Here is a 24,342-nt window from a genome sequence, read left to right on the forward strand (position 1 = left end):
TCAATCAGATTCACAGGCTCCTGGCCAAGCCTGTCTGTACTCGAGCAGCCAACTCCTACCTTCTTTGCTCTAAACCCATCAGGAAAGGCAGCAATGTGACCTGCATGGCGAAGATGGCAGGGGTGATTTCTAATTCATGCCAACTGCAGGAAAGTCTACTCTTGAGTGAAAAAAAATTTCCCCAGTTTATTTTCAGATGTGCCACTCCACGTTTTTCCGATAAATGCCATATTACTAAAGAGTAAGTTTACTCTTTGCTTTCTAGTCAGCCAAACCCTCAGGCATAACATCTCCATGACTCTGCCAGGAATAAGGTACATTTTGACATAGTTCTAGTCTCTTTGACTAGGAAAAATGTTTCTTAGCCTGGTGGAGAAGCTGTTCTGGTAGCAGCCAAGGAGCAGCATCGCCGCCTGCCCCACCTGGCAACACTGACTCTGAAGTGCTCTTGGAACCACCAGGGCCCAGGCAGCCCTAGGCAGTGGGTTCACGACCAGGAGAGGAACATGCTGAGGGCATTTAGCCGCTCAGAGCAGAGTGCCGTCTCATCAAATGCTAATGGCTCACAGAATAAGGGACCTAGCTCATCCTCAGTTTGCCTAATTTCTCTAAAGCTTCTGTACTTTATTCAGTCTCCAAATTCATGTACAGAGTAGCTCTGTGGCCTACCTATGGTGGTCACAGCCTTTTATCACATTTTGGCTTGACTTGGTTACTCTAGTGCAACTTTTTGATTGCTTAGGATTTATATTATTTGTTTAGGATTTATACCTTGAGTATATACAAAGAGTTGAGGTGGAATTATATGTAGATGATGGAAGCATCCAAACACGGGCAAAGCTGAACAATTAAAAATAAAAACAGGCCTGAGTATAGCTGAAAGAGGGAGATTCTTTAGTTGTAAATTTAGCCCCATCTTTAGTAGTGAGGCAGAAAGAAAGGGGTGCTGTTCTGGGTCAGCGCCATGGTGTCACTTGTTTCCAGGGTCTGCCATCTTCCTGATGACCACAGTCTAATCAGATAACATCATGTTTCTAGAACTGAAATCAGTGACTGAAGGTGGAAAGCTTTGGTGCTGTGTTCTGATCTGAAACCCCAGACAGAGAGATGTGGCTGCTATGAGACACTCTATTTTGTTTCCACTGATGGGATCCCACCCACCTCCTCTGTCCCTTCAGAGGCAGAGCCTGGGGACTAAGGCCAGAGCTTCAGAAGGCAGCTGGTGGCAGCCCAAGGTATGATTCAGCCGCCACCAGATTATGAGAATAGCACCCTGCCAAGCCTGAGCTGCTCTCCTGGTAGATTTCTCTTGCTAGCTGCTGCTTACTTTCTGAACTTTTCTAAGAAGTGAGAGTAAATGCTGGAAGCGCAGGGAAATTAAAGAAGCTAGAGCCCTGAGGTGACTCCATCTCAGTGGTTCTGTAGCAGGGAGGTCAGAAAGCTCTACCAAGAAGTTTATTGCCATGTGTCCCAAACTGGCCTTGTGTTGGCAACCAAAGCCCCCATTCAGACCTGCTGCCTGTGTTTCTGGGGACTTGGCACATACTGGTTTAGATTTCTTTCTCAGGTCGGCCAGGATGAAAGCAGGAACTATACCAAGGCCACCCATGTAAACGTTGCCTGTCACAGCCTGAGTCACAATTTCAGAAAAACCGAAGAGCAAATTTTCTTTCCTCCTCCTGCCACAGGGGTGGCCATATGGGCTCTCTCTAGGGCTCATTGGCCTGTTGGACCTGGGCCGAGAGCCCAATTTATTATGTGGAAAAACCAAGGTTCCCAGGAGACCCGAGGAGTGACAAGAGGCACAGACATGGCTTGCTTAGTTGCAGAGTCCGGGTGAAAGCTGCACCTCCTTAGCACCTACAAGGTGCCCACATGGATGGGCTATACCTCCAAAGGGCGTGCTTGCAACAGGTGCTCAAAATATTTGCTGGATGAAAGAGTGTTTGGTGAATGTGGGCTCTCTCAGAGGTGTGAATTATTGCCCTCATTCTATACATGGGGAAACAGGTACTGGAAGACTGGGGATTTGCTCACGGGTGGAAAATGGAGATGTGGGATTCAAATCCTGCCATTCTTCCCTATGAGAACACAGAAATCTTGGTCAAAGAAAATGCCACGCCTTGCTGAGTTCTTTTTACTCTTTGCATCTTTCTCTACACTTAGCTCCTCCTTGGCGAAGTTAAGCTGTGGTTTCCAGCTTAACCTCAACCTGAAGGATCTTCTGTTAGGACAGTTTCCTCCTCAAGAATCAGGCTGTTACAGGAGGACCACTCACTGAAAGGACTTCCTCCTGCCCCTGCTGTGGCTTTGTGCTCTGGCAACTCAAATCAGCACTGCTCTGAAGGAGGGGCAGGTGATGGTGAAGCCAGAGAAGCTGATGGAGTTATGAAGCCCACAGAACGAGTTTCATGTGGTTGTAGAGTGCACAGTTGTGGTTTCTTATTTCCCATGAAGTCTCAAAAGTTCTGAACCTCTACCGTCAATTCAGAAAATGAGTATTAATGCAACTGCCTCGAAGTTTAACAAACAGGTGTAAATGAGACCCGGACCTAATAGACAGTAGGTTGCAGATGACTCTTCCACTTCTCCACAATAGAAACAAATGTTTTAGCAATCAAATAGAGCTTCGCGTCTCGGGAGAACATTTTGATTATAAACCTAGTGAAAAAATAATGTTATATGACAATGAACTAGTAAATTGTTCCTCCTGGGGATTTGCCCTGATGGGAAAGGCAGCTGAACTAGATGCCTGGCTGTGCCTGCACTGGTGTGCGCCTCCCTGTACTATCCTCTGGCATAGCCCACCTCTGCCTCATTTCTACCGGGACGGCCTCATTTCAGGCCATGTCATCTTTGCCTTGATCTACTACAATAGCTTCTTATTGTTCCCCTGGCTTCTGGTCTTTCTACTCCCATCTGTTCTCCAATGCTTAGCCCGAGTGATCCTCCCAGATCTCAAATCTGATATTACTCTCACCTGTGATTCTTCACTATTCTCGGGAGGAGGCCCTCCACACACCTGGATGGATTCCTTCCCATGGGCCTACTCTCCCTCCTTGCACCTCCTGCTTCTGGCTTTACAGAAAGGCCTGGAGAACCCAACCAGAGCTCACCATGCCATCTTCACCACGTCTGCTTAGAGAGTTTTTCTCCCTGTTGAGTCGTCCTTGTCAATCCATTCAGTTATCTAGTTCGATCTCTATTTCTGTTCACTCTGTGTCTGATCCCATCTCATACTCTCAAGTGAGGGTTGGCCTGCATCTGCCTGCACTGCTCTGGTGACAAGGAGATCACTGCCTTCAGTGGCAGCTTTAGGCACCTCTAGAAAGCCAGAACTGAGAGTGAACTTCCCTGTTGCCAGACTCCAAGCTCAGCCATGAAAAAACCCGACCCCTTCCCCTGACCAGAGCTAGGGAGCTACAAGGACAGAACTCACGATGTCCCCACCTTAGATCTTCCCCTTTGTAATCTTTTAACATCACATGTTCCTGAAATTATTCCTCTGGTACTTGGTGTCAAGTCCCACTGTCTTCTTCCCCTGCTCCCCAAAGATTAGGAATGTCCTTAAACCTTCTTTTGTGCATCTTTTATGTTAGGGTCCCTCCCCTGTCTTGGCCATGGAGAAGACTCTGAATGTACTCCAAGTACCCGCTTTCCTTACAGTGTGGTTACCAGGATAGATTCTAATACCCTGGAGATGGACTAATTGTTGCAAATGGTGCAGAATCACCACCTCCTTCATTCTAAAAACTGTTCCTATTAATGCAGCCCGAGACTCCATTCATTTCTTTTGGCAGCCACATTCAGTTAGTCACTCACCCTGAGTTGTTGGTTAGAGCTTTCCTGTGCTCCTCCCCACCCCCACCATTTCTGTAGGGCAAGACTTCATACTTCTATGAAATCTGTGCTTCTTCAGCAACTATAGAATGAATATTTATGTAAGCATCTACTTCTCACCCAGGCATTTACATCTAATCCTCAAAACAATCTTGTAAAGAAATACTAGTTATCATTCCCACCTTCCCTTTTCCCTAAAAGAACTAAAAAAAAATTTTTTTAAATTATGGTAAAATACATTAGTAACACAAAATATAACATCTTAACCATTTTTAAGCATACAGTTCACTAGTGAGTGTTAAGCACATTTACACTGTGTACAATCAATCTCCACAAACATTTCCATCTCCACAAACTGAAACTCTGTCCCCATTAAACAACTCCCCACCCCTTCACCCAGCCCCTGGTAACCAACATCCTCCTCTCTGTCTCTTTGACTTTGACTGTTCTAAGAACCTTATACAGGTGGAACCACACAGTGTTTGTCTTTTTGTGACTGGCTTATTTCCCTTAGCATCATGTCCTTGAAGCTCATTTTTTTCTTTTCTTTTTTCAAAAAGAAATGTAAGTGGTGAAGAGACTTGTCTAAGGCCGCACGGGCAGGGAGCACCAAGTTGGGACCTGAATCAAGTGTTGCTGTGGAGGTGGCACCTTTCTCTTTGGTCCTGCCTGGTGTTTCCTAGGACTGAGAAAAACCCGAGTGACCTTCAGCCCTTTGAGAAGTGCACCGACTCTGCCAAAGTGCCATCAAAAGGGGAGGCAGCACCCCAGTGATTGGCCGGAGAGAGGGTGAATGGGTGAAAATTTGAGAAATGCAAATGGCAGTTGTGTGACAGAGGTTAACTCCTTCTAGTAACTACTTCCGAATTAAGGTCTCTACAAAGTTGAACAGTGCTGAGTAAAAACAAAGGGACTGAGGTAAATTAATTTAGCAAGTATGGCAAGTAAAGGCAAATAAATGCTTAAGCACCTCTGTGAGGCGAAGCAGCAGCAGTGCTTTACAGCAAGGAGCTTTGTGGACAGGTGCACTTGGGAAATGAGACAGTGTGAAAGAAAGGCAAAGGGGCCCCTGTTCTGCAGCCTCCTCCCCAGTGTGCTGGTGAAGAGCATGGGCTCCAGACATGACTCTGCAACTCACTAGCCACAGACCTCAGTGTCCTCATCTGTAAAGTGGGAATCATAACAGCACTGATCTCAGTGGGCTGTGGTGTGGTTTAAGTGACTCCGCTCATGCGAAGTGCTTAGAATAGAGCCAGGCACAAAATAAGTTACTCAAGAATCGGCAGCTTTTCCTATTACCAGGATAACTAATACGTAATGATACTATTTTAAGTGCTTCATTCCATGGATCTCTACTGAGCACCTGCTACGGACCAGGCCCAGGATCCTCAGTGGTGAGTCTGGGTATCCAACACAGAACCCACAAAGTTTTCCTTAAAGAAAAAAGAAATCCACATTTCCCCGAAAGATCATTCTTATGCATAAACTGACTTTCACATTTCAATCAGATTTCGGATGATTTTACTGGCCAAAAAACAGACAAGGATATTCTTTCCTGGGCATTTGCCAGTGCCTGGGTAAGCAATACCAGCTGGGGACAGATGCCCTGTGGCAGGTGCCTCGCAAGGTGAGAAGCAGAGACCACAGACGCAGGAGGGACTTTCATCCTGCAGGAGGCTGTGCTTGCCTGGACCACTGAGGCACACCATTAAACTTTCCTATGCCTGTGGCTACCCAGCGGTAAAACTTAGTCGGGGGAGCCCATAGCCTGTGGCCTTCTGGGGCTGAGAAATATTATAGCTTTGGCTGCTTCTCCTCACAAATAAAATAAATGTGGAGACCTCTTTCCTTCCAAAGCAGCAGAGCCATTTGCTGAAGCAAAATGTTTTATTGTGGGCTGTGGTGAAGAAAGGAGTTCTTCTGCAGGGTGGCAAAATTTTCCAGGCAGCTGAGTATTTAGAGACACCCAATATTGTGTGCCGATTTTGTGCTGGACATTGTGTTGGGTACTTCCCGCAAGTCTTCTGTGCCAGCTAAGTACAAGACAAGAGGGGGCTGTCAGCTAGAAGCCCTTCCATACGAGTCGCTTCAACCCAGTGGAAGGGAGTGATAAAGACTTCTCTACAGTATAAACCATTGGTATAAACTCTATAGCATAATGGCTGCCATGCGAACAGAGGCAGATATTTGAGATGGATTAAGAAAAAGAACATGAAGTAGTCACTTCGTAGTGGACATTTACCAGGGATGTCTGAGATGCTGGGCCCACATAAATTACTTTACCAAAGAAATAATTTGTGAGTTTTTGTGTATTTCTCATGACATCAGGAAAAGTGTCAACATTGATAGTTGTATGTAAAAAAAAAATACAAGAATAATTGGCCTTCTAATTTAGAGAAAAGCATCTTCTAAGACAACAGAAATGGCTATAATATTGCGATTTCATGCCTTAAGCCATTAAACATCCTACCTGGTTTGCTCTTTCAAGGTCCGTCATGATCATTTCAATTTCATCGGCCCTAGGAGGTGAGAGGGAGACAGCACATTAGTCAGCAGCAAGGCAGGCTCAGGGGGACGCCCACGGTTCTGAACTCAGAAGAACCCAAAGGCACAGAGGCCCTACTGTCCAGTGTCAGGGGAGAGAGAGGCCACACAGACTTGTGAGGGGGCAGTGCTGTCCATCAGAAGGTGGCCTTGCATGGGAGTTGGGGAGGGCCAGCTTGCCCTTGAGGGGCTCCCAATCTAGTCAGGAAGAGAGAGCCATAAAAAGATAAAATATAGTGTCAAGAGAAATGAATAAAGCAGAGTATTCTCGAAAAACAAAGGCCGGAGAGATGAATTCTCCTTGAGGGAGGGAATCTGAGAAGTCTTCAGAGGAGGTGACATGTGAACTGGGTTGAGTAGAAGTTTGCTGGGAATGAGAGAACCATGAGAAGGTGGAGGGGAGGATGGGAATGCAGAGTGGGGGACTCTCTAGTCTGTCTACAAACCACCTGAGTTTACTATCATCACCTGGCCTGCTCACACACAGGGAGTTTCCAGGTGCTTTCTGTCCCTCTCTTATTTTGTTTTGAAAGCACTTCCTTGAGTAATTTGAAGGTGACCACATGGCTCCAACATATACCATTGTGAGAGAGAATACTGAGAATCCTATTAAGAAGAGTATGGTTAATTTCAAAAGTCTATGAAAGGTTAGAACTGAACACCTGGACAAGGCACTGCCCCAACTTCCACAGACAGGTCCTGATGATGGCCCCTGTCAGGAGGCCCAAGGCCCAGACTGTCCGGAGCTGAGAAAGGTTTAGCATGCTTTGGAAAATGAAATGGACTGTTACAGGCACAGATCCACAGTGGGGCTCAGGGCCCACTCCTGCTAGGGTAGGGTATCCTGATTCCACTCTCTGCGTGGACCTGAGATCTCTCTGCTGCCTATAGGACTTGGTCCCACCCCTTCATGCTGTATACCTGGCCCCTTCAACAGGGAGGCTCCTGCCACCTCCCGCCTTGGCCCCACCATCCATCCCCATGGCCCGGAGTTCTGACAACTCCTACCACTTGTGGGCCTCTAAAGAGCCTCGACCTTTTGTTGTCTGCCTAGATCACCCTTCATTCTTGGGAACCTCATCTCCTACTTCCTTCCCCCACCCTCCGCCCTTCCCAAATCCTCCCAGTGGCTCAGCCTCAGGGAATAGCACAGGCCAGCCACTCCTCTTCCCCCTTCTTGTCTGTGTGTCTTCTTTGCCTTCATTCCTGTTGCTTGCACAGGACCTGGCATCGAGCTGGAGCCCAGAGTTCTGAATGAAGCCTGTCCTGCCAGGGGTCAGTCTGTTCTCTGGGACAGCCTGGGGCACCTAGACAGGCCCAACTGGAGAGTTCTTCTGTCCCTGAAACCGGCTTCCCTGGTGTAAACCATCCACCCTTAATACTAAGAGTTGGGCAAACTATATTCAGGCCCTGGCTGGTTGGTTTTTGCCATTTGCTGTTCCTCAGGCTTTTTAGCCTTTGACTGCACACTGAGATTTGAGGCAATCTCATCAACTCCCAGCAGCCAGAATGGGGTAACAGATGCCTTCTGATCAGGTTCAAGGCTCATTGTATCTGTTTGAAATAGTATCCTGCTTTCAGATTGGTCTGAGAAAAGTCTGAAACAAATCATAAATTGGCCTAGTTAAAGGAAGCTATTTTTAGGATAACTTCATGAAGAAGGCAGTGTCTCTTGGAGACAAACACCCCAACTGGGCCTCTACGGTGAAATGCTAGGTGTGAGGGGGTGGACCAGGGGAGGCTTAAATTACAGCATCTCACCGCATCATCTGAAATGGAAACCTCCAAGATCTCATAGAAAAACCTGCCGCATCAAAGAAAGACAGTCTAATGACGACAAAGGGTAAAAAATCATTAAAGGTGTTAAGGGTCTGAAACATGACAGAAAAGGATACCTGACAGTCAGTACAGAAAGCTGCTACTTTGACAACCTGATGAAGTGCAAACTTCATTGGATAGAAGATGAAACAGAAAGTGAACAAACTTTTCTTAAAGCAAATCACAGCTTTTAAAGTTTCGAATTTTAATCAGTTACTCATGTATCTACAAAATCTAGATAGACATGGCAAACTTCCCCAGATACTTGCATCATTCACTCATTTACTTGCTTGTTCCATGAATGTTTTTTGACACCTACAAGTTTTCTGGCCCTGGGCAGGGGCTCTGGGACAGGCACATGTAGATTTGGGTCCTGCATATCTTGCCATTGCTGCATATTTACAAGAGAAGGACGGAAATGTTTAGCTGCTGAATATCCGAAACAAGATTTATAGGCAACATCTCACTTCTCTCTTGGACAGATCATGAGAGTTGGCTGCAGAACCTGGCAGCTGGATGGGGAATGGCCTGGCTGAGTGAGCAGAGATCCTGAGCACCTGCCTTGGTGAGGGTTTCCTTATCTCTCCTGTTGGGTCCTTGACAAGCCCTTTTATCTTTCTATAATTCTGGTTAATTTATCCTCATTGATCAAATATTTCTTCTGCTCTGTTTAGGACGACTATCATCTGGATATTGTTGGCACATCTTCCGTCCTTCATTCAGCCTTTCTTTATCCTTTCTTGCTGCCTTCTGACGGTTCTTTAATACCCAACTGTGGTTGTACTCATCCCGTAATTTATCTTTTCTCTTTTGTTCTTTAATTTAGTTATTGTTCTTTATACCTATTTCTATGTCATTTGTTTTTAAATTATTCCTTGTTTTTGCTTTATGTTGCTATCTTCCCTTGTTTCCTCCAGTATATGTCTCATGCTTGTTTTGTACCCAAGGCTCATCTGTTTTACATCAGATCACATACATTGTTGGGTCTGGGGGTCTGTCTTTCAGAGAGAATTTTTCTTCTGGGGCCTAACTGTTTTTGGAGGGACTAGCTACTCTCTTTGGAAGTGTTTATGGGGAGAGAACAGAGGCAGGACCTGCTCTGTCTCTCAGGATGAACTGAAGAAGAAAGACACAGCAGGTGTTCAATGGATTTTGTTAAGTGAAGGAAGGAAAGAGAGGGAAGGGGATGACCCCATGACCCAGAGGAGTCAGTGATAATTCCACCACCAGGAAGGATCCTCTGGCCAGAGCTTCACCTTTAATTCTCTGGGAGTCCCCACAGTCCTGGGGGTCTGGAGATAAGGGGTAGAGGTGTGGCTGCCTGGGAGCCACCAGCCCACTCTTGCCTGTTTTGATTCACTTCTCAATCCTTGCCTGGTCTTGCAATTGGCCAAGAAGCCAGTACTGGGTCAGATACAAGCCAAGGCTAGAGAAGAGAGGGGTTCCCAGAGGCTGGATCAGCAAGGCTGGGACCCGCCAGTGGCTGGGAAGTGGCGTCTACCTCTTACCAGATTTTGGGAACCTGCATGGGCTTGAGAGCCTCCTCAGACAGTGAATGGTTTTGGACGCTCATTAGTATGCCTAATATTCAGAAAACAATGCATCATTTCCAAAAGATTTCAAGTCACTTATAAAAAATTAGTCACAATTAAACAGGAAGGTGCCTTCTCGGCACTCTGAGGCAATCCCTGGAAACAAATTTCAAGTTTTTCCATCTTGTAGTTGGTTTAACTTTGGTTACTAAGCAACTGCTAAACTGACCAAAATACTGAATGTGATAACAACTACTGCACTTACCTTTCATTACGAAAGCAATTCTCATATTTCCAAAGCTTTCAAATGATAGTGACAACACTGAGCTCTGCTGTTAAAGGGCAGAGCTATTCAACACCAGGTGTCCTGATGACAGCAGGACCCAGAGGGGCTGCAGTTCTCATTCACAGAACGGACCAGACAACACAGAAAGAGAATAAGGGACGCAGTGGACAGGGCAAAATTCAGATTATTATTTTAAAAGTCTGTTGGTTCGTGATTCACTTTTTCAAGGGGCATGTTTTCTAAAAGGTCAAAGATACAACTAGCAAGGTATTTAAATGTGATCGGGGCTTCTGAAGATGTGACATGCAGCTACTCGCACTTGCAGACCGGGACCAGGATGGCGGGGTCTTGACTGTCTGTGCTGGTCTCATCTTGGAACATGTTTGCTCCTCTCCAAACTGCTGCCCAGCCCTCCCAACAAAATTATGCCTTGCAGACAAACTTCCCTCACTAAGGAATACGAAAATACCCAGAGGTTAATACTACAATCATAAATGTTATCTGAAAAGTACAGTAATGAATTAAATGGCATGTGCTTTCATATCTGAGTGTCAACAATATTCCGAAGGTTTTTCATTCTTTTCATTTTGAAGGCTCAACTATCACATCAGGATCTAGAGTTTGACATTAGTCTAAAATCATTTATTTTCCAAAGTCTGTAATAGCTGCATATATTGTTTGCTCAGCAAAACTATTCATTATAAAAATTTAGTTCTCTCACCTTTTTATGAGCTAACAAAACAGCTTTCACTGATCTATTAACCTGCACTGCATTATGCTCTGCTTCAACTTCAAATAGTGGATAATTTCAGCGTGGCCTAGAATATGTAGTTCATTCAATCAGTTCCCTACAGATCATTTCAGGGTATTCTCTGCACTAGCACACAATTATTTTGAGGAACTTAAAAGAACACAGTTAAGGTCAATGGAAAGGAAATTATATCCTCACTAGAAACTCTGCATTTACTTTTTCACTAGCCTCCTGAGTGCTAAGGGATGGCACCAGGTGAAGGTTGGTGCATATTTCAATACCCAAACACTCATACTGCCATCACGAGCTGTTAAAACAAACTATGTCTAGAAGCAGTTAAAGAAGCATCTGTGGCGGCCTTCAACGATCAGTGTGTCTTCTTGGACCCAAGTCAAAAGCCAATAGTCTCTATACTAGATTGTAAAGCTCCTGAGCATTAAAAGAAGAAATATCTGAAAATTAATCCTCCATGCTTTAAAAATTAAAAAAAAAAAAAAAAAAGCTCTAGTATGTTTAATAAAGTGAAACTCCTCCTCTACCCGGATGTTGTGTTTGACAGCCTCAGCTGTCAGGAACACATTTCGCGTCTCTGACAACTTGCATACCAGGCCAGTAGACGAGACACAGAATCGGGGGTCACTGGACCGGTATCAGAAAGAGCACGTAGGAAAAGGAGATGGCCAGAGGGCCAGGCGCTGAGGAAGATTTCTTGGCTATGGGTCTGGAATCTCCTTCATGGGAGTAGAGGATCCTCAGGAAAGGTACGTCCCTCTGCCCCCAAACAGGCACACAGAGGAACTGGGCACAGTGCAGAAGCCTGACTTCATTGCGAAGAAAGGCTGGTCTGCAGTCCCAAAATTTCACCCAGAGGAGGTGGCACTGTGCCCTCTTCTTGAACAGGCACTAGGCCTGTCCCAATGGGTGTGGGTTGGGGTGGGGTGGGGTGGGGGGCAGTGTCTGTTCAATAAGGCCTACTGAGCACCTACTGCATGCCACAGTTGACAGGGAAACATGTCCCAGGTGGAGGTGGCAGCATACAGCGGCACTCACTGGCCTCATAGCAGCACACAGGTCGTACCCTGCAGGTCCTGGGAGCTCGGAAACAGCATCAAATGTACAAAGGTGGCAGGGACCCTGTTACTGCCTTCTCAGTGGTGGGTGGAGGGAGGTGAAGAGACTCAAGGAATTTCGGTACAGTGACAGACCAGAGCGAGTGACAAAGGGATTTGCAAACATGAGGGAAAGTGTCATCTCCATGAGGACATGGGTCTGCATTCTGGAGGATAAAGATGAGTTTGCAGGGCAGAGGGAAGAACGACCTTCCAGACAGAGAAAGAAATCACGCTGCGGTGGGTGCCTTGTTCAGTTCTGTGACCACTTTGCGGTTGCTCTCTCGGGCTTTCACGGTACCCTATTCCCTCATTTGCACATAGTGACAGGCTAGTCTCTTCCTGCCCCTTTTATGCCTATTTCTTTCTCTTAGATGACGGCACTGATTGTGCTTCCAGAACTACGTCTCACAGCAAGGGTGACAGAGGGATCCCTACCGGTGTTGATGTATCCAAAGTTTCACCATTAAGCATGTTCCTGATTTTGGACTTTAAATATATATGTTTTTATTTTGTTAATGAAATAGCCAACTGTTCCTATTTTATTAAGAGTTTTAAATAAAAGATGGATATTGATTTCATTAAGTACCTTTTAAACATTTATGAAGCTAATTAAATGGTTTTTCTCCTATGATCCACTAAAATGGTAAATTATACTGACAGTTATTTGCCCCTCCATTTGGTTGTGGTATATTATACATTTAATGTGTTTCTGAATTCTATTTACTAATATTTTATTTAGTACTTTTTCATAAATATTTATATGAAATCAGCCCCATCTTATTTTTGTCAGGTAAAGTAATACAAAACACTATTGAAGCATTTCCTTCTCTGTTGACAGTAAACTATAAGTAAACTATAACAGAGTTGATATTACTTTTTGAAAACCTAAACTTGTATCCCACCTGTACAGTCTAAATGCTGTCGCCTGGCAGGTAAGCCTTGTGCTGTCTATACTCGAGGGGAGCTCCCTTAGGCCACCCCGCCCCCACGGCCTGCATTTCTCAACACTTCCTCTCTCACAAGGTCTATGGCCTCTTCTGCCTTGTCTAGTCCTTTCCCCCCACTGCACTCCCATGGGGTTAGTGTTCAAATCCAGTCTGCCTTAGATGGCTAGGTAGATTCTAAGAGCATCTTCTGGCTCTATCCCTCCCAGTTAGACCCAAAGTATCTTCTGGGTCAGGATCCTCTCATATCCACCATGGGCCCAGATCCTGCAGGAAGCAGAGGGTCAACAGCTGATTACAGAACAACCTCCCATAAACACTCTGGCTCCTCTTCTAGCCTTTCTTCCCACATGTCAAATTATCTAGTCTTCCAGACAAAGAAGCCTAAGTACGAAACTGCTTCCTCATCAGAGCCATTGTGCTGGGGTTTATTCTGTTTCTTGCAGATGTGTTTATTTTACAGTTCATTAGTAACATGCATCCCGTGTGAGTTTCCTTCTACAGCTCAATCAGCATGCTCACAGTTTCTTTAGTCCTACTCTGTTCCCTGAAACCACCATGCTTGTCCCCCACAGCTGCTGTCATCATCCAGGTCTCAGTTCCAGTGGCCATTCTCTGGAAGGTCTCCTGGCAGTCTCATTCCTTAGTGTCCACTCATTTTATTTTTTATCACATTTATTGCTCCTGTCTCAAAGTATCTTGTTCATATATTAATTACCTGTGTATTCACTGCTATGATCCCAGAGAACTCAGCAGACATTCACTAAATACTGGTTGAGGAAATATGCAAATTAACATTTATGTACCTGAGGTCTACTCTGCTCTAGACAGAGTATTCATTGGCTGGTATTTTAAAGAGTAGAAAGTGTAGGGGTATTTTGCCAAATTTAAATATGACTTTTAAGGAAAGAGTCTCTGTTTTTGCAGAGAGAAAATAATTTACTTTTCTTACTATTTTTCATAGACTTTGAGAAAGACGGCAACAGTTTCCTTGGGGAAAATTATATAAAGACCCAGAGCTAGGATTCCTCTTGTCCAGTGACTAAGACCTCTGGGAGGGCAGGGCCAGTTGGCCTGGCTCACCTTGTATCCTTGTGCCCAACAGAGAGCGATGAACAAACTGGAGAGAAGAAAGCATCTTTTGGGGCAAGGTTTTCTTGACAATCCTCATCTATATGACCAGCCCTATCTTTCATTTTCCATCTGGGTTAAGCCACCTCTGCTTTGGCAGGAGTAGAGGACAGAGGTGAAGCTGTCTGGCATCCTTCCAACAAACGTTTCACTCCAGGGTGGACCCACCCTTCCCCAATCGAATCAAGGGCCTGGGCAGAGGGACAGTGGGAGAGCTTGATCCCTAGGGATAACCTTCTGGAAACTGTGGTTTTTATTCCTGTTGAAAATAAAACTGTGTCGAGAGACAGTTCAGTGGACAGAATGTCACCTCGGCCTGCTCAGAAATTAACCACAATTTGTTCATTTTTATGATAGAATAGTAACAATTAAAATTAATTTTAGTAAGCCTCATTTTTTTCAATCTCAAATGGGAAGAAAATTTCTCTTCTTGTCTCACTATTTAGCTGACTTGTTTACATGAAATAATTTATATAAAATCCTCCTTTAGTTCAGCATGAGTCCAGCTGACAACCAAGTGGTTAAAGCCCACATGGGGTTAACTTTCTACCTGTGCCAAGCCAACAGGGCAGCTCCAGCAGGCTGGCCACTCACCAGAGTATGACCCCCAGTCTGATCAGAAACAGCCTGTGACTATCACTCAGGCTTCAATCTTCTCTGGGCAGGGATGTGGGACAGCTGTGGCTGGAGCATTAGGTTATAAGACTGCATAATTCATTCTGCTTCTGCTACTAAGACCATCCAAAGCCTCTTGAGCTAAGCATTGGGATTAATCTTCAGATGCTTCTTGCCATTTCTCTAGAGATCTAACACTGTTACTCTATAAACAATGGGGAGCAGGTTGGATGTTAAAATCCCATTCTTTCCTTAAATCAAATGCCATAGGGTCACAAGTAAGATGGAGTGACTGGAGGTGAAATCAGGGAAACTGTGGTCTAGAGAACTATAAGAGTGTGGCTGGCAGAGCAAATGGGACCTGAATTCTACCCTACTGCCTTTTAGTCATTTGACCTTGAGCAGACCTCGGAGCTCAATGGCCATCTTCACAGGAGGAATAATACAGCTTTTTTTCAAAGAAATTGGTATGAGGATAAAATAAAAACACTGATAGAGTAGAAAAGGACTTCATAAACCACAAAGACCCATACATATATTCATTATTATTGCCACACATGAAAATCAAGATCTTTCTCTTCTGGTTGAAGCTAATTTTCACAATACCTGAGACCATTAGAAGACAATTACAACCACTTATGGAGTGGCTTTTGCCAAAAATTTCCAGCCCGAATCTGATCAAGCCTCTAGATCCAACTACAAAATTACAGGAATTGCAGAGGACAGAGGAACACACTCAACTATGTCTGGGAATGCTGTTGACAAAATTCAAACTGTGGGAAACTCTTCAGAACAAATGAACCAGTTTTTCACACACGAAAATTGCAAGGAAAAGTAGAAGAGATGGATAGGAATCTATAAAATGAATGAGACTTAAAGCCATACCAACCAATTGCAATGTGTGGATCTGACTTGGATTGTGATTTGAACCAAACTATAAAATAAAACCATTTATAATGTTTAGGGACAGGTAGAAATTTAAGTATTAAAAAATTATTTTTTGATGTGATAATAGTATTGTAGCATATTAAAAAAGAAAAGTCCTTATTGTGAGGATCTACATGCTAAAACATTTAGAGGTAAAATGAAAGGATTCTAGAAGTAGCTTCAAGATAAAATAAGTTTGGGGGTGGAGACAAGTGAGATAGGACTGGCCACGAATGGAATGGTAAGACTGCACAAGAGGCACCTACGGGTTCTGTCTTCTGTTGTGTGCTAGAAATTTAACATAATAAAAAGTAAGCAAAAAAAGTAAAAAAGACAAAGACGATCACAGTAGTTTTATACTCCTCCATCACCACTTGTCAACTATCAAGTCTACCTATGTTGACTGCTGTACTCTGTTTGCATAGAAATGAGGTGCCTGGGAGGAGGCTGCAGTGAGGCCCCTGGTAAGGAACACCAATGAGAAAGGGGTGTCCCTTGTTGCAAGTTTCGCTCTGCATGCGATTCACTACTTGGCAAACTTTAGTCAAGACCGTTAACCTCTTAGAATGTCAATTTTATTCACTCATCAAAGGGGAGAAAAAGAGCATCTATTAAAAGCACCTCTGTAAGAAGAATGTGATTAAAAAGTCGCATATGAATATTTTTCTTTGATATAGAAAAAGATTGTTGAGAACAGAGTATAGGAAGAAAATGGATTCTGAAGGGGACACCTAAGTCCCATCCTTCATCCCACCAGGAAGAGGGCTCTCAGGAGCTGCCTCCACGTGGGCAGTGGAGGAAACTGAGGCCCACCCACCTACCTTTCACCAAGTGCCTCTGTCCCCTGGGAGCTTGCAGACTGTTCTAGCAATCTTGGGCCAAGAACAACGCCAGCATGACTGTGAATCTAGATTATTATTTCTTTAGTTTTAGATTTTAAAAAATGTTTTAAAAGGCTTGCTGTTATGCCATCTACAAATATGTATTTTTAAAGGCTCCTTCATGGAATCAGGGTCAAATCTGTCAGCGCATCCTTCCAGAAGCTGGAGCACTGCTTGCCCAGTTTGGGTGTTCGCTCTCTTGGAATGGCCTTTCAGATTTTGTTTCCCTTCCTCTGTTTGCTTTATCCTGTAAACACCCTGCCTACAGCCAGAGGTGCTGACCAGACAACGGACTGCTCAACAGTATTGATCTGATTCCTGGCATCACACCTGTTTGTCTCCTGCAGAGCAGAGGATGTGCCGCAGGCAGGAACCACAGACTTACAGGAGAAACTGCTCAGGTATCATAGGTGGGAAAATGAGGCCCAAGGTGGAAGAGTGACAAAGGAGCTCAAGGCGACACTGAACTGCTAGTCTAGGATAGGAATCCTGCTTTTCCCTTCCAAATGTAAGGGATTTTAATTAGCCCCTTTCTCCCTTAAGTACTACTTGGTAGGAGCTGTTAAGAAAAGGTTTGGTGGCAGAGAAGTTAAAACTGAGAATAAAAAAAGATCTCTGACTGAATACTATTTATTACTCTCAGCTCCCTCCCCCTCTTTACCTTCAAGCCAAGGCCAAGGACGACTTCCTGGGCCCCACGCCGAAGGGCTATCTGACTACATAGCCCCTCTTAAACCTAAAGCTCCTTCCAAACCTTCCTTTCTACCTGGTCTTTCTCCAGCAAATTAAATGCTCAGCTCACCTGTGGCTTCAGAGGCCACAACCCCCACCACCAACTGTCCTGCATTTAAGTCAGCTGGTGCTTTTCTTCACCCTGCAGGACTGGGAAGTGAAACTGGAGAACAAGGCACTGAAGGCAGTAGCACATTCAGAGGAAAAACAGCATCCTTCCTCTTCCTCTCACTGGCACCGAAAGTCTGCATTTCGGCAGCATAAGTGCCTTTTTTAGGGCAACTTGAAAATGAATAATTCAGAGGTTCCTATTCTACTTGTGAAGTATTAGACAAACAATTCAGATGGGGCCAGACTTGCTGGCCCCATGAAGACCGTCCCTTCCCTTCATTCTGACATCATCCGACTTGGCCATGAATCTTTAAGAACACCCTCCATCCTGTCTAATCACTAAAATACCACAAAGGAAGTTCACAATACTCAGACATAGGGAAAAAAAAAAAAAAGGTTAATTGCAACATAAAGTTTTTCCTCGTAGCCAAGCAAACAGTACAACAGGGCGTCACAGTAATACTGCACTCTTTGAAAATCCTATATATGGAATGTCTTAGTCGTATCAGGTTATTAAATAGGTGAACTTTTAATTCAAATTCAAGCCTTAAAAGTACCTTCTCCATGGAGCTCTAACCTTGAAATCCCCAGTTCCACCTCTAAAAGCTTTAGTAATTTTGTCTTGTCTTAAAAGCCACCTTGAATACTTTTTGGAGGTAGTGTGATGAAAAGTTTAAGGTAAACAAACCACCTTACTGGTTTTACTATAGAATTCAATTCGGAAGAATTCAATTCACATATCGAACAAGCCAAACCCTCTTTCACATGTTCATGGTTGGAAAATGTCAGCTGATAAAATCTTGAGGCCTCTCTATCAGGAAGACACATATAACAGATAACTGCCTTATAGCTCGGCTGTGTTTATGATTATCAATATGTAATGTCATTGTAATTCTGGACAGGAAATTGAATTCAGTCACTTTTCAAGTGACAGGGGAGGGCGCCTCCCAGGCTGAACCCTTAGAGAAGAACTTCAGATACCCAGGTGATAAATTTCTGAGTTTAGTAAAAGTTAAATAACGTGACAAGACTGTCTTTGTATATGTGTGTCACCCCAGGGATTTACATGGCATACCTCAAGTATGTGAAAAATATTTACAAAACGCTAGGGAATAAAGGACTCATCACTAGTTGCTAATTCTGCTAAACAGTGAAGGCAGCAGAAAATTGTTGGAATATCCAAATAACTTTAAAGAACTCACCAGTGGGAATTTGTAGGTTCAGAGTATCCTGTGAAGGACCGAGTCTCAGTACAGTGGGAAGTGGCAAGGTTAATGATGTAGGGAAGTATAACTCGCTGCTATGCTTCACATATAATGTAATAATAGTACGGTATGGTGATAGAATTTAAAATAAATATATGGTTTCTTTTAAAAGTGTCAGAGGGCTCAATGGCTCTGTATCTGACAGTGAATTTTGGTAATAAGAGGAGACAGAGCAGGGCTGGACTGGAGAATCAGGACAGTCAGAGTCAATTAAATTTTTCAGTCTATTTTCTTTAAATAGATCAGAAATTTTATGATACCGATACTGTGAATTAGAAAAAAGAAGTATCAACAATGAAGAAAAATGTAAGTTAAGAGAAGAGTTATGTTGGTAAATGTTACAAGGCCAAATTCAACCATAAAAATAAAATGCATATTTGAAGAAAACCCCAAATCTAACAAAATATAGTAGAAATACACTTCAAAGGCAAAGATTGATTAGATTTTTTAAAAGGCTAAGGTAAGGTTTTAAGCCACACTAGACAATATCATATATAGCAAAATAACATTGTGGAGAAATAAGTCATACAAAAAGGCACAGCAGAATAAAGCACAACAAGCTTGAACTTGTCTAAAATCCTAAGGGAAGAAAAATCTATAAAATATGTAATATAAAAATGGAAAGAAATGCAATATACAGAAGTGTAATCCTCCCAGAAAACATGCTACACTGCTTGGAAATAAGACAGTTAAGGGGTTCCAATCACGTAGAATCTGAAATCCAGGCTGTAGCTGAATTTAAATGGGGGGAGTGACTATAATGCTTAACAAGAACAGGACATTTAGAATCATTATTATTCTTCACAGAGAAATAAGAGATGCTCCTTTAAAACACAGGAATGAAAGAAGAGGATCAGACGTTCTGCTCATCACAAAAGGGCCAAATTCACTACTTGTAGGAAATATGGTCTCATGTTCACCAAATCCAAGAGATTCAAGTGGGCAAATGAGCAGAGATGACCCATGAATTCAGCAAAGCCACATGTTTTTGAAAGAGATAAGAAGCAAATAATTGGGCAGTTAAAATCCAGAACACAAGTAGAATTACTATTCAGTTCCCACTGTACCCATGTTCATAGGCCATGAGAAAACAAACAGAATAAGCGGATAGAAAAATGCCCAGTTATTGCTCACAAATATCAAGTTAAACATCTATGGGGCTCCATCCAGCATGGCAGAGAACAGCAGAAATCACTTCAGCCCAAGCCTCACCTTCTGGATTTGGTACAGAAGGTTCTGAAGTAAATTTGTTCCTCAGGCCTGACTAGGGCTGGCCCAGGGTATAATTTCTGAAATTCAGGGTGGGGATGGGGAGACAGACCCCAGCACCGATGCTGTCATTGTAACTGGTTCATCTCTCTGCAAATCAACATGCTAAGGAGCTTTTGCCCTAATGATCTCTTTCTGAAAAATATTTTAAGGCACCATTTTCCTAAACAATTCGTTATGAAAAACTGAAATAGCCAAAATGCCCATAAATCAAGAACGGTTCCATAAACTCTACTTCAACAAGAGAAGAAAAATAAGATTTTTGCCATCAAAATGATAATTTAGCAGATAAACAGGTGCTGTAAAAACCATATGAAATCAAGGAAGCCAAAAGAAGGAAGTATAATACACAAGGTGCACTGTCCTGAGCACGTCCATTGGGAATGGCAATGTGCGTACAGCTATGTGACACAGGTACACACAGCTGTGCAATCTGAAATATGTATACATGTGCTCTTGATAACAGAACTGATTAGGTAGTAACAAAACACATCTCAAATTTTATTTTTGACTATAAAGATGGCTAATTATTTAATAGCAGACAACAAAGACAGATTTAGCGGAAGCCCACTTGCGTTCTTGGTAGCTGCTAGCTTTTAAACAGGAGCCCGACTAGAGGGTATAGGCGATATTAATGATGATGATGGCGACTAACACTGCCTGAAGAGTGGCACAGGCACCACTGGCCACTTTATGCCTATGAACTCCTCGGAACCCATGTGGAGGTAGACACCGTTACAGAACATAAACCCGGGCCAGCAGAGGTTAACAGACTTGCACAAAGATGTGCTGTTCAATAGAAAGTAGAAGCAGGCAAGTCCCCAGATGTGGCCCCTGCACACTCTACCTTTTCACCTCGGGGCTTAGAGGTATGTTTAACTAAAAAGTAAACATAGAGGTACGAATTTCTTTAAAGATACACACATTCACAAAGATGGCTCAAAACTACTTTTTTTTGTTTTAACTAGAGAGAAATTAAATATATATATAGAATACAGTGACTCTACAGAGGCTCTGCAGAAACTGCCTGCAAAGAGGAAGGTCTTGATGGCTACCAAGGTTACATCAGATTCATCAATGTATTTAACCTGATGTTCAGAATTCAGAAAAAGTTACAGTGAAAGAGTACGTACCCCGTTCCCATCCCCAGATCTCCTTCCAGTTTTTTTTTTTTTAAGTTTACAACTAGACATAGCATACTTAAACACAGGATTCTGAACCTTGTTTTTTTTCCACTTAATTACATATGTTGAAGATCTTTCCATACCAAGAGTAGTAAATGAAGGCAGACTAACTTAGCAACCAAAGGTAAGATAAATTCTAGGAGACCAGAAGCAGAAGACTTTGTGGTCTTCACCCAGCCCTGCCCTGACCAGCCCGCATACAGCTGTGGACACTTGGATGCTGGGACTCTCAAGGGCCACTGATGAATTCTGCCAGGCTTGAACAAGCAACCTGTCTGCATGTCCTGAGAATTATGAATCAGAAAACCCTTCATTTGGTACTTTTATACCTGGCAGCCATCACCCACATCCTGAGTGCTTACCTTCTACCGGTACCCTCACTTGTTGGTTCTTACAATATGTCAATGTTCCAAGAACCTTGCTCTTTAGACCTTTCAGTAAGTGGCTGTGTGAGAGTCCTAAAGCCAATGACATCAGATGATGCAGGGAGATGTCCACACACTGTGGCACATTGTAACTTAGGACACTTTAAAGTGATCGGTTCTCCCAGTTCCACCCCAACTCCAGAAGTGGTGGAATTGGGTAAAATGCCCCTCAGAGGATTGGTTAAAAATGAGATCCCTGGGCCGTACCCCTGAGTGTCTGATTCTGTTGGCCTGGGTGGGACCCAGGACTCTGCAGCCCTCCACACACACGTGGGCTCTGGTGAGCACATTTTGGGAAACTGATCCAGTTATTCTCTTTGAACGCTGATTCTTGGTTTAAGGAAAGAGTTGTCCCAAATTAAGAGAAAAGGACAGCTCTGCCATGACTCTCCTGGAGTCCTTTATCTCTGACTCATGGATTACTCAAACATTGAGCAAGGTCTTGCTGTGTGCTGGGTGTGGTCATAGACCCTCAGGACACACAGATGAGCCCTTGAGGGGCTCTCAGTCTGGAGTGGCAGGTGGGATAATCAGATATCCAATCCCATACATGCAGTGGCCCCACAGGGCACAGGCCCAGCGGAGCACTGGGACCAAGATAAAGGGCTCCTTTCCTCCTAGAAGACATCTGGAGCTACCACCTAACCTATATTTCTGATCTAAATGAATTAGGGGAGTTCTACATTTCAGCATAAGCCATCTCATATAGGAGCCAGTCCAAGGGTCTCTCTCATTTAAAATAATCTATGAGTAAATGTCCATATTATAAAACAAATGGAGTAATCACATATAGGTTTGATTTAATAACCAAACAGAACAGAGGCCCTGCTATAGGCTTTTACATTTAATTTTCAACCAAGTGGCTTTCTCTGTGCACCTACCTAAGCCAGCAACTCTTTCCCTCACTCTCCCTTCTTCTAACTTGTTTTAGTTTTCTTGGTAGCATTTAATGCTACTTGAACTCTTATTGTATGGCAACCTGCTTGTTTCTTAGAGACTGCCTCCGGGGGGCAGGGACTTTGTTTTCATTCATTCAAGAAACATTCAAGGATACAGTGGTGAATGAGATGAGACTCACAGAACTTAGTTTCTAGTGAGTAGAGAAAGACAAGAAAGTCAAGAAACAGGGTGCATCATAAGGAAAAAATAAAGTGGGAAAAGAGGACAGAGACGGCTGGGAGGAGGTGGCCAACTGCACACGGGCTGTGGGTCACTGTATGGATTCTGCCTTTGAATCCCAGAGAAGTGGTGCCATTTCAAGGTTCTGTGAGGAGTGACACGACCAGCTTATAAAGAGAGGGGCTCACTTTGCTGCTGTTTTGCAGTTTTGATGGAAAAGATCAAAAATTTGTTTTGTCTTGGTGAAGCCTGAGATGTTTTAAGGGCAGCTGATGGTGACGGGGAGAGGCCTAGGCTGGAAACACAACTCTGGAGTCATCAGCAGAGATAAAATTAAAAATTTTGGTGGTGTGTGAACCTCCTAGAGACTGAGATAAGCAAATGCAAAGACTGAGCCCCTTGGCACTGAGGTACCACTACCAGTGCCTGCAACACACAGTAGGCACTTGGCACTTACTGAATGGATATTTGAATTAACCCCTGACATAGGTGGCATGGCCTCCATCTTTATGTAAGCAGGAGAACCGTCTCTAGGCTTAGGATGAGAGTGCACTTACACTTTCTGTTCATTATCAAAATCAGCCACTGATTTTCTGATGCTGGTTCTTTTACTGTGGCTTAAAATCATGCCTGATGGTATGCTAAAAACGTATGCTGCTCAAAATAATGGGCTTTTTCTGGCTGAAATCTGAATTCCCACATTGCTTCACACAGGTTGAGATTTATATTTTATTTTATTTTTCATTATTATTATTATTATTATTATTATTATTATTTTGTGATTTATATTTTAGAAAGATACTTGGAAGATAGATTCATCCAGGGAAAACCTGGCAGGAGGGAGATCTCTTTGGAAGATACTGAAGTTGTGAGACTAAGAGATAAAAAGAGCCAAATTATGGTAGTGACAATGGAGACAAAGCAGTGAGAAATTCAGAATGTCTCAAGGAGGTGGAATTAATATGGATTTGACAGGAGGCGTAGTGAGAGTCAGGAAGGACCCTCTGTCTTTGGAACAAAGGAGGACCATGTATGCCTGGGGGAGGGAAAAAAATGGAAGGGAAGTTGTCTGTAGGGAAGAAGAAAGTTATAGAGGATGAGTTCACTTGGGTTTGAGATGCCTGTGGTAGAACTGTCCAGTAAGGGGTTGAAAATATAGAGCTTTCTCTATTGGGGTATTACTCTGCATATACAATGCAAATATTTTTGCCAGTTTATCCACCTGTCTGTGTCTGTCTTCCTTCCTTTCCTTGCTTCCTCCCTCCCTCCCTTTCTTCCTGCCATCCATCTTTCCATCCACTCACTCACCCACCCACCCACCAATCATCGGAAAGCTGTGAATTTTGCTGCGATTTCTACCTTGGCATCATGCTTAGAAAAAATTTCCTTCCACATTATATGTGTCTATCTAAAATTTCTCCTAGCATTTTTTATGGTTTTGTTTTTTACATCCAAATATTTAAAACATCTAGACTTTATTTTGCATGGGGCTCAGCTCTGACTCTATACTTTCTATATAGATAGCTAATTACTATGGCACCACTTATTGAAGACTCCACCCTTCTCTGAGTTATTTAAACTCAATCAATTTTTATTTACACCTTTTTCTAAACGCCCCCCCCCCCGCCTTAATTTTAAAAAATACAGAAAGCTACCGGGGCGAGGGGTAAGGGGATGACAATCAACCATATGTCCAGACACAGAATTAGCCACTTAACACACTAGTCTTTTCCCCATTATCAATGACACATTCTGGATTTCTAACTACATGTGGGCTTTCCAGGGAAAATGGAGAGTGTACGGTAATCTTTATATTCTATAAATTCTACAAATCGTACAGCTTATTTTAGTAGAAG

The 24,342-nt window shown here is 43.4% G+C and overlaps 1 protein-coding gene across 9 annotated transcripts in view; it reads right to left on the minus strand.

Annotated features, from left to right (window-relative positions):
- The window catches only part of CUX1 (cut like homeobox 1), a 342,512-nt gene that overhangs the window by 93,262 nt on the left and 224,908 nt on the right, over positions 1–24,342 (minus strand). For all 9 annotated transcript variants that reach the window (XM_036226214.1, XM_036226213.1, XM_036226212.1 and 6 more), the window contains exon 9: positions 6,311–6,359. In XM_036226214.1, the coding sequence (XP_036082107.1) occupies positions 6,311–6,359 (49 nt within the window). The remainder of the gene's footprint in view (positions 1–6,310; positions 6,360–24,342) is intronic.

The sequence above is a fragment of the Rousettus aegyptiacus genome, unplaced genomic scaffold (assembly GCF_014176215.1).
Source record: "Rousettus aegyptiacus isolate mRouAeg1 unplaced genomic scaffold, mRouAeg1.p scaffold_m13_p_8, whole genome shotgun sequence".
Classification (NCBI taxonomy): domain Eukaryota; kingdom Metazoa; phylum Chordata; class Mammalia; order Chiroptera; family Pteropodidae; genus Rousettus; species Rousettus aegyptiacus.